Here is a 9,950-nt window from a genome sequence, read left to right as displayed (position 1 = left end):
CAAAGCAGGTTCCCTACACCAGGTCGCACAGGTAGGCGTCCAGGCGAGACTTGAATATCTCCAGAGAAGGAGACTCCACAACCCCCCCTGGGCAAATATGATGTGCTCTTATTCAATGGGACAACTCCCTTTTTTTTTCCTAAATATCAATAGGTGTTTATTTTTCCCCTCCAGAGTTCTCCCCATTCCACATTTTTTCAGCAGGTGAAGACTTGACTCAGTGCCTATCTCTGCAATTTTACAACACTTCAGTGCTGGCAGGAATAAAGTCTCCCTCCCTGTTCTTGACACAGCTCTGCCCTGCAGCTCACCCTGATAACCCAAAATTGAACACCCAGCATGCCTTTGCCAGTTCACCTAATTGCTAAACTGGTTTCATGCTTCAGTATGTCAAAATGTTGGAATTCTCTGCTGCAGTTCAGTGATGCAAATGCTTATTTTTTTTGACCAATGGAAGAAAGAACCCAGTAGCAGATAAGGCTGTCTATACCCAAATCCCTCTGATTTACGACTATGGTACAGCCTCCCAGACTAAGATACAGCAGTGTTCTCAAGGAAGATGTCCACTTTCCTTACCTTTCTCACAGCAGCAGTGCACTGCCAGGGCCAGAGTCAAGATCATTGGTGTCAGTAGCTTCCTCATGTCTGCTTTGCCTTTGCTGCTCTCCCTACACTCAGAGTGTTCTTGGAGGCTGCCAAGGCACTCTGAAGCCTGCTTTTGAGCATCGTTTTATATCCTGTAATTGCCTGGAGAGATCAGGGCTCTGGCTTGTGTTCCTGAGTCTGAGCTCCAAAACAAAGCCCGTCCTTCGGGCCACAAAACATTGGGTCCTGGCAGCCATTGGGACATCCATCTCGGGACTCACGGCATTTCCAGAAGATTTTATCTGAGATTTTGAATAGGTCTGTTGAAGAAAAACAACTGGATAAAAAATCACTTTTATTGTAAACATAGAAGTGATTCAGCTTCCTGAAGGAAAGCCAGAAGAGAGCCCAGCACATCCAGAAGTGAAGCAGATGTTTTGGTGTGATGGGACTCTCCCATGTGGAAAATGAGTCTGAACCTAATGGTGACCCTTTTCCCCAACCACACTCATACCTCTAAAGGAAAGGACACCCATAAAATGTTTTTCATAGGGCAAATATACAGTAGGTTTTCACTTTAGACAGTTTCAACAAACCATTGAAGAGATTTGAGATGTTTACAGTATTGGGATCTTTAGTAGACAGTGACCTTTCTTTTTTCTTCCTGGAAACCTTCCCAATTTGGTGGCTAATGGCTTGGCTTCTCTTGCCTCAACATCAAATAAGCCTTGAGACTCCAGAAGTGTTTTACTCTTCAGAACTTGGTTGACTATGGTTACTTGGTACATCAAGAAGCACATGCCAGGAACAGGAGCTTACCAGGCCCTGACCCAAAGCAAGGACTGTGATCCTGACAGTTCATGTCAGCATGTTTCCCAAGAAGTGATGGTGTTTGCGAAGCCCCATGTGTGTGGAAGTATCCCTGCTGTTCCTGCTCAGACCTTTTGAGGAGCATCCAGAGACTGCACTGCTTGTAGTACTCATAGCCAATCCAACAACCCAATCCGTCAACCAACCAACCATGTATTTGAAATAACCTCAGGCTGTGTTTTTGTCTCCCTAGTTCAGCAGAATTTTAGTGAGTATTGTAGCTCTGTATTAAATGCTGAATTGTCATCAGGTATGGCCTGCACTATGGTGACATTTCAGCTTATGGCTGAATGACATTTATTCAGCCAGACAACAGACAGTGCTCCTGTGCACACACAATATAACTAAACCTCCTCTTCCTCCTCTACTGAGATGCTTTTTTTCTACCAGTAACCCATATTACCATATTCTACTATGCCAGCCAAGTTCCCAAAGTTACATCCAACACAGCACATGGATCACATCTTTCTCCACTTTGTGTTTGATCCTCCACAGCCCCACACACAGAGTTACGGAAATAATAGGCTCCCAAGGGCAGTCATGTCCACTGGAGATTCTGTTGATCATTATAAACAGTCTTTCATTTTACATAGAAATCAGAGAAATTTGAGGATTAAAAAACATGTTTAGCTTTTCTACAGTCCAGGACAGACTGAATATATATACTAACAACATCCAGAAGAAGCGTCTTGGAGAGCAACAGTTTAAAAATAAATAAATATCAACAGCGATAAGTATCCTAGGAAAGGATAAGCAAAAGAAAGCTGGAAAGAGTATAAATACACAACTGTAGTCATCCAAACAGCCTACCCTTTCTTCCTAGCTTTTCTGAAGCTTTTTAATCAGTATTTAGTCTCACAAGCATGTTTGATTATCATTTACATTAATGAAAACCCTCTGAAAACTGATATTATTCATTATTTATTCTGGTAAACTGGAGGTTGGAAGTGCTAAGTATTTTTGGACACAGACCCAGACAGTATTAGCCCCATGCATTCTGTTTTGGTGGTGTCACGGTGTCAAGACAAACCCAAACACTACAGACTTGTTGACTTTGGTGATCTTAATACTCAACTCCTTAGGAACATGCAGAACAAATGAGAATGCAAATATACCTAATCTGAACAGCGTTTTTTCACAACACTCATTTCTCTCTCACTTTTTCCTTTGGACAAAATCTCAGCAACTGGCAGGGTGGAGTTTCCTATCAGAAGTGTTTTCAATAAATAAATATGTTTTCTTCCCAAAGATTCATCTGCCAAGCTGGCAAAACCACAAAGCATATTTCTGAAAAGATGTATGTTTCCACTGTGGAAGGTAGATTTGGCTCTATATTTAATTTCATAGAATATTCAACAATTTGATACTTCATACCTTACAGACTTTGACAGTGTACTGTAATATTTCCCATTTCTCTAATTTGCAGGTCACTGGGGAAACCTGAAGATGTGCAAAATGAAACAAGCTGCGCTGAGCTGAGATTGAGCATTTTACACCTGCACACTGAGGGGTGTCCAAAGAGCTGTGGCTGCATCCTGCTGCCTCCAAGACAGAGCGAGCGGAACAGAGGGGTGGGAGCCGTGAGTTCTGGCTTTTGTCCCTGGTGCCACTGGGGTGACAGAGAAAGTGGCTACCAAAAAGGAGACCCACTGCCTCCTTCAGTCACTTGCCACTCCCAGAGGCCCATGGTATGTCCACCTTACCACACAGGACAGGACTTGCTCTTTGCTCCTCAGATCTGAATCTCTTGTTTATCCCTTCTTTTTCTGATGCTTTGACTCCTAGCTATCCTCACCCTCATGGGTTCAGAGAGACACAAGAGGAAACAAAAAGTACAAGGGGATACAATGTTCAATTTTGGGCCCCTTTCTACAAGAAATACATTAAGGCAGTGGAGCATGTCCAGAGTAGAGCAATGAAGCTGGGAAGAATCTGGACGCAAGTCTTATGAAGAGCGGCTATGAGAACTGGGGTTGTTCAGCCTGGAGAAGAGGAGGCTCATGAGAGACCTTATCACTCTACAACAATCTGAAAGGAAGTGGTAGAGAGGTGGTGTCAGCCTCTTCTCCCAGGTAACAGCAATAGGACAAGAGGGAATGCCTCAAGTTGCACCAGGGGAGGTTCAGATTGGATATCAGTAAAAACTTCTTCAAAAGATCGGTGATGCACTGGAACAGGCTGCCCTGGGAGGTGTTGGAACAACTGTTCCTGGAGGTGTTCAAGAACAGGGCAGATGTCACACTGAGAGAAATGGTCTAGTACAGTCACAGGCATGGGTTGATGATTGGACTCAGTGATCCTACTGGTCTTTCCAACCCTAATGATTCTACAATTCAAGCTGATTTTCTGTGTCAACAAGAGGAAGGTGTTGAGCCAAGGAGAATTTATGTCTGCGTTCTTGGTTTTAGCTGAAGAAATAAAAAAATAATAATAATTTCCATATAATAATTCAAAGTAAAAGGCTAATGCTAAAGTTTTCTAGGAGAAAGGAGATAAACCAGCACGCCTAATGAAAATATGAATAAAATCTGGGCCACATGTTCCTTTCTGCAGAAGTACCATACACCAGAATCGAAGGGTGGCTGGGAGAACAAGGTGCCACTGCCAGTTTTTTTCTGTCACTAGTTTTCATACCAACTTTGTCTTTAAGATTAAACAGACACTTGGATGTTGTTTACCAAAGTGAGAAAATCTCAAAGAGATTTTGTTTTCAAAAAGTGCATCTCACCCTCCCTTTTGAACACCAGACCATTTTAAGATGTCCTAAGGCTGAGAATGAAATTTGCCAGTGATGTCTAAAATAAGTCAGCTATAGGCCCCAGAACAAAATAATTGTACATTCTTTTAAATCTCATGTGATTGTGTGGTAAGGACTTGTTTCCATTATCTGCACCAGGTTTTATGATAAAGAAATTCAGCTTCTTCGTGAAAAGTCATCCCCTAAAATACTGTGAGTCATGAGATGATAGTGTCAAACCAGCAGTTTATTGTGCAGCAAACACCCACATCCTGAACTCTCTCTGATCTCTGCTACATCAGCTCAGCGCTAATTAACACAATGTAGGAATCCATGGCTACATGGGAGAGAAGCAGCAGGCAGGATAACATACAGGGACACAAGCAACTGAATATGTTTCAGAGCCATTGCTTTTCCTAGGAGGTTATCCTGAGGTCCAAGCCCCAGGGTGGGGACAGATCATCTTCACTTATTCCTCCTCCTCCCAAAATAGTGCCTGTAAGCAGCAGGATAGCCATGGTTAAGAGCATACTGTTCACACAGGTAGAAGTCCTCACAGATCTCCCTCTGACGTTCCTGAGGTGCCTTATTACGTTCCCTGATCCTGCAAAAAAAAAAAAAATTAGGAGTGTTATCTTAAATATCTGTATATGGCCCTTCTCTGCCTTACCAGGTCTAAGGGTCCATCCCAGCCTCTACTACCAAGACCATGGCATACCAGTGTTCACCGTACCCAGGGTACCAACGTGACTACAGCAGGTATGGTTGCCTCCCTATGTAACCTTTTACTTCATGGCTAAGTAGGGTGGTGGGGATAAGAGGGTGGTTCCTGTCTCAGCCTGTTGCTGCAGGAATAGTCCCCCAGTCTGATCCCTCCAGCTCTTCTGCTCTTCCCTAACCCCAAACATGAAAAAAGGAGAGCAAGAAGCTTCCTGCTAAGGGCTACCTGATACTGCTGACAGGGTTTCCCTTCTGTATCTCAGCCCTTATTTTCACAAGCCCTGCGTAAGATGTAAAACTGCCTGTATCTGCATTCTATAGATGAGGAAAAGAAGCCCACCAAAGGCTTTGCAATTTAGAAAAAGTTATGCAAATTCTTCACAAATCTTGAGGACTGGAACAAGATCTCAAACTGAGCTTCCCTTCTGGATGGCCCACACTGATTCCTCCTCCTTTTGCTACTCCTTCCTTCAGACAAATTTAAAAAGAACTCTTCCAGTGCAGAACTTGCCCCTGAATGCACAGACCCACTCTACTTTCTGAGAGGTGTTCAGGAACCATGTGGACATAGCACTGAGCTACATGGTTAGTGGGCATGGTAGGAATGGGCTGATGGTTGGGCTAGATTACCCAGTGATCTTTTTCAACCTTAATGATTCTATGGTTCTCCCAGGGTTGGCTCAAGCAGAGAGAGGGGCCGAGGCTTCTGAGGAGTCACTGTGACTTCTCCCCTGGTACCAGCCTATGACTGGCAAAGACATACCTCTCCATGCTCCCACCCTCAGTGTTCTGATGCCATAACGTACCTCTCCTGAAGAACAGCTCTTAGTCCTGTGTCATCTCGTATGAAGCCATTGGCCCTTTGCCTGTTAAGGAAGGGGTCTGGAGAAGGCAAGAGGTGGTTCAGAGTAGATAAACACTTTTAGCAAGACCTGATTTCCACAAAGGCCTCTCCCACATTTGTGACAGTCTCCTTGTCTGCCCTCCCACACACCGTGAGACCCAGGACCTACTAATATTTCCTCCTGCTGGCTCATTGACAAGCTCTCCCTCTGCAAATGCAACCTCTATGGAAGCACACATGCTGCTTTTGTCCTCCTGTTACTCAAGCCACGCTGGGGAAAACTGCTGCCATAGCCCTCTCTGACTGGGTGGAACTGGAACAAGAGGTAGGTGCCAAGTGGCACAGATGGCACAGACCAAGGGGAGGTCTGGGCACACGCAGTAGAATTAGCAGAATTGTAAAGCTATGATGGAAAACAGGAAGGGCCTGAATAAGTTTATCTGCCTCCAAGGTTAGGCAATCACAGTGCAAAGGTCTCTGCGGAAATTTTGAAGCGAGGGGCCTGAAAGTGCCTTCTGTCCTTGTTGAGGAACAGCACAGTCCTACTGTAGCATGGAGGAGTCTTTGGCTTTGGCTCCCACTTGTGTTTCTGACTAGCTGCTTTGTGAAGTCATTCTCCCAGATGGTTTAGTTTCTTTTTAGCTTTGAACTCTCTGCTCGTTCCTAAGTGATTCTCCACCCTCACATGATTCTCCTGTGACACTAACTCCTTCTTCCAGAACAAGGATCCCTCCTGCCCACACATCCCACCTACTTCTTCCAAGGTGCAGAGAGTTGTGTTCTCCCCATCCTTGCATAGGGACAACCCATATTACTGGCTTCTGCAGTACCCTCCTGAGCTTTTTGAGCAATATCCTTTTCTGGTACCATTCAACCTGGTTTACGTACATGCAGCAGGGATCTATACTCATGACTGTGTTTTCCAGTTTTCATTATATTCATTGGAAAGCACAGCAGTTGCAATTGTGCCCTAACATGTGAATTCCATTTTAATCTTCTTCCTATTTATCCTGACACTCTGTAACCCATTAAATTTAGTATCCCTGGACCGAGAGGTTCTGTCTAGTTAATCTCCACAGTAAAGTACAAGAAAATGGCCTTGGAGATGCCTGTAGTGCACTTTGAGTTCAAGAAAATAGTAAAGCAGTCTTACTGAGATACTCATGGGATTCCATGCTCTCATGGGACTCTGGGGAAAGAAAGAGTACATGTGTAAGTCACATGGAATTCAGTCTTTTACACACCATAGACCAGAAGAAGACATCTACAGGGTTGAAGGTGAATATAATACATCAGAACAGACCCAAAGATGTCTGCAGCATTGGAGTCATTGCTCCATCCAGTAAAAGAAGCTCACCTACCATAGCAAGTAGCGGCCATGACCGAGACGGCCAGGAGCACAAGGACGACGAGAGAACGCATTGTGCAAGGACTCTCTCACTCTGACTCTTGCTGTGCCTCACTCGCTTTTCACTGAATGCAGACAGAGGTCCTGCAAAATTAGCAGTGGAATGTTTATTATGAAAACAGATCCAGGAGGGATGAAAGAACCTGGGGAACGCAACTGCTGGTTTGTACACACACTATATGGAGTCATTACAACACAGCTTCTATTAGCAGATTGAGTCAGGCTTCAGTAAGGAGGAGGCTTACCCCTTCCTCTCTTGATTTAGGGACAGATGCCATAATTCACGGGCAAGCATGTCCCAGCACTCCACACTCAGGAACCTGGCCGCAAGTGGAAGGAATTCCAGGAGCTGCCAGGGGCCTGCAGGGAGAGGCGTGTGCTGATCCCAAATGTACGTGTTTGTCTTTCATATTTTACTTTTGATCCGCTCTCTTTGCCCTTGCCATTTTCTGTCTGGATAAATAGAGCCCAGACTGTCCTGGCAGCTCTGCTGAGGGAGATATAGGGAATAAGGCACCAGGCACTTCCCCTACGCTCAGACCTCCCTTCCTCCAGCTGGTCCCAATGCCCTCCCAGCCTGAAGGATGCTGAAGCAAGAAGTCAGCACTGATGCCCCTTCCCATCTCCTCCTTTACTGCTCCAGGAGTATCACTGCAAACAGTGATATATAGAAGAATTCCTTCTGCTGAAAGGACCGTGAGATTTGAAACAACAGCAGCAGCACCTAGAGTGCTATCTCAGCAGGTCTTCACTGTGGTCCTACACTGCTCTTCCAGCCCAAGGGTCAACATCTTTCTGAAAGGAGATGTGTTTCAGGACTGCTGCCTCTGCTCTGCCACCAGCAGCCTTTGTCCCATTGGATACCAAAGTCAGAAGTCATAGAATCATAGAATTGTTTGAGTTAGAAGGGACCTTTAAAAGCCATCTGGTCCAACTCCCCTGCAATGAACAGGGCCACTACAGCTAAGTCAGGGTGCTCAGAGCCCCTCCAGCCTGACTTTGAATGTTGCCAGGGATGAGGCATCCATCACCTCTCTGGGTGGCCAGTGGAAGACTTTTCAGACAGGACTAATGTCCCAGGCCAGCAGTCTCTGGGAGCATTACTTCACCTGCTAGCATCAAAGGAGCATGTCTGGGACCAATGTTATGGGCAGCAGTGATGGACGTAAGGTGGCAGTTTGACTTTCCAGCTCTTTGGTACAATAAGAGGGAATTAAATGGGAGGGGGCAGGGAGGGTAGTTGTTACAGAGATGGCTGTTGGATGAAAAGCAAAGGGGAGTAGTTACTAGAGGCAAGGCAGTGAGGAGAGGTGGGTACTCAGTGACTGCCAGCACTCCCATGGCAGCAGTGGGGCTGGGACTATGCAAACTGCAAAGTGCAGCTCAGTCCCCCACCATCAGCGCCCTCTATATCATCCACATCATGCCCATTCGGTGCTCAGCCTTAAATCAGGGTGAACACCAGGCTGTGCTGTAACTAAAAGAAATCTGCTCTAGGAGAACTGAGACTTGCCTGCTGTCCCTGTGCCTCGCCACTCTGGTCTCTTTAAGGGAATTCTCTGCTCTAGGATTGTTTGCATTCCTTGGAGCCCAGGGTTTTTGAGTTAGTGCTGAATGTGGATTTTGTAGGTTTCCTGAATGTTTTGTACAGTCTGGCAGGTCTGGGAACTGCCAAGAAATATGGGCTTGAGGGACAGAACTTAGCAGGAGAACTGTGGGGCACAGGGAAGAAGGTACTGAGAGTACTTTGGAATGAAAGTGATGCTACAGAGTGGGAAACTCCAACAGACTTTCCAGCCAAACTGTCTTTATTTATCTACCTTTACTCAGGGCAGAGCCCTCTACTCTCTGGAATACTCCACTACAATTTCAGAAACTCACAGATCCCTGGAGTATCGCAAGCGTGAATGCGCAGGAGAAATGCTGCAAACATCCTTTAACTCAAATGTTTAATTTTTCTCCACAGCAGCAAAGCATTTTCCAAGGGATCAATGAACATTCTGGCTCTATACCAATAACTTGACTTCAGGGAGCATTTTACCCTGGAAAGAATGATCTCCTGTTCACTCCACCTGCACCCTGGATTTTCCAGCACACACCTCCCCTCCCCAGCATCACTGTGCTGCCCCACATGTAATACATCATGTGGCACAGCGAGCCAAATCTCCTTGCTTTCTAGTAGCATCCACTGGTTAGAACTACTGAAAGAGAAGGTGAGATGAATTGCCAGCAAATGCCTGAGGGATTTCCACAGTTCCCCCAAAAAGGGATATTCAGAAAAGCAGCCCTCTGTCCCGTTTCCTGCTGAAATGGAGAATCACAGTTTTACACAAGACGCAGCAACCACTCCTAGCAGTTTGCAGCTGTGAAGCCTCAGAAAGGCATTATAGCAAGCAGCCATCCAGGCAAAGCGAGGCAGTCCTAGCATACTCACAGAGCCGTTCTTTCCAGCCAGCCTGTAACTCGTCCAAGGGGCAGCTCTTCCAGCGTCCTGGGCCCTGCATGGAAAAAGAAGGGCCTTTTATTTATTAGCATTGATGAGTGACTCCTCCCCCTTCTGTTTCCCACTCTCGATCCACCCTCAAGCTTCCACCTTCTCAGTCAAAACACCTTCAGCCCTCAGCCAGGAAATAAAAACTTCAAGCCAATAGGGAGAGGAGGGAACCAGAGCAGGCACTGAGGGTGAGGGAGGCACAGCCCAGGCTGCCTTTCTGTGCCCATAAACAGAAGTCTGAGGAGAAGCTCAGTCTCCCCCTTTCCTATGCCCACCCTGAGCAAAACCATGC

General features: G+C 45.8%; 2 protein-coding genes across 3 annotated transcripts in view; both read right to left on the bottom strand.

Moving 5' to 3' along the window:
• LOC100543749 (osteocalcin-like) overlaps positions 1-722 on the bottom strand; it is a 5,903-nt gene extending 5,181 nt beyond the window's left edge. Inside the window, exon 1 of one of the 2 annotated variants that reach the window (XM_010709721.3) lies at positions 577-722. In XM_010709721.3, the coding sequence (XP_010708023.1) occupies positions 577-643 (67 nt within the window). In that variant the 5' untranslated portion in view covers positions 644-722. The remainder of the gene's footprint in view (positions 1-576) is intronic. The other variant, XM_003202210.4, reaches the window with a different exon arrangement.
• Positions 723-4,418: 3,696 nt separating this feature from the next.
• Positions 4,419-9,705, bottom strand: MGP (matrix Gla protein). The gene is made up of 5 exons (XM_003202202.2): positions 9,599-9,705; positions 7,118-7,248; positions 6,910-6,945; positions 5,719-5,794; positions 4,419-4,796 (listed from the first exon to the last, which is right to left on the bottom strand). Exons 2-5 carry the CDS (start codon positions 7,176-7,178, stop codon positions 4,658-4,660), a joined length of 312 nt encoding a protein of 103 aa, XP_003202250.1. The 5' UTR covers positions 7,179-7,248; positions 9,599-9,705; the 3' UTR covers positions 4,419-4,657.
• Between the last annotated feature and the right edge of the window lie 245 nt (positions 9,706-9,950).

Source organism: Meleagris gallopavo, chromosome 1 (genome assembly GCF_000146605.3).
Source record: "Meleagris gallopavo isolate NT-WF06-2002-E0010 breed Aviagen turkey brand Nicholas breeding stock chromosome 1, Turkey_5.1, whole genome shotgun sequence".
NCBI classification, from domain to species: domain Eukaryota; kingdom Metazoa; phylum Chordata; class Aves; order Galliformes; family Phasianidae; genus Meleagris; species Meleagris gallopavo.
The sequence above is the reverse complement of the archived record's forward strand: the minus strand, read 5'-3'. Positions and strand labels throughout refer to the sequence as shown.

Coding starts and splice junctions, on each gene's coding strand:
- MGP (XM_003202202.2), bottom strand. CDS start 7,178: ATGCGTTCTCTCGTCGTCCTTGTGCTCCTGGCCGTCTCGGTCATGGCC. Junction 6,946..7,117: donor CATGGCCGCTACTTGCTATG/GTAGGTGAGCTT, acceptor TTCTTTCCCCAG/AGTCCCATGAGAGCATGGAA. Junction 4,797..5,718: donor AGAGCTGTTCTTCAGGAGAG/GTACGTTATGGC, acceptor TTTTTTTTGCAG/GATCAGGGAACGTAATAAGG.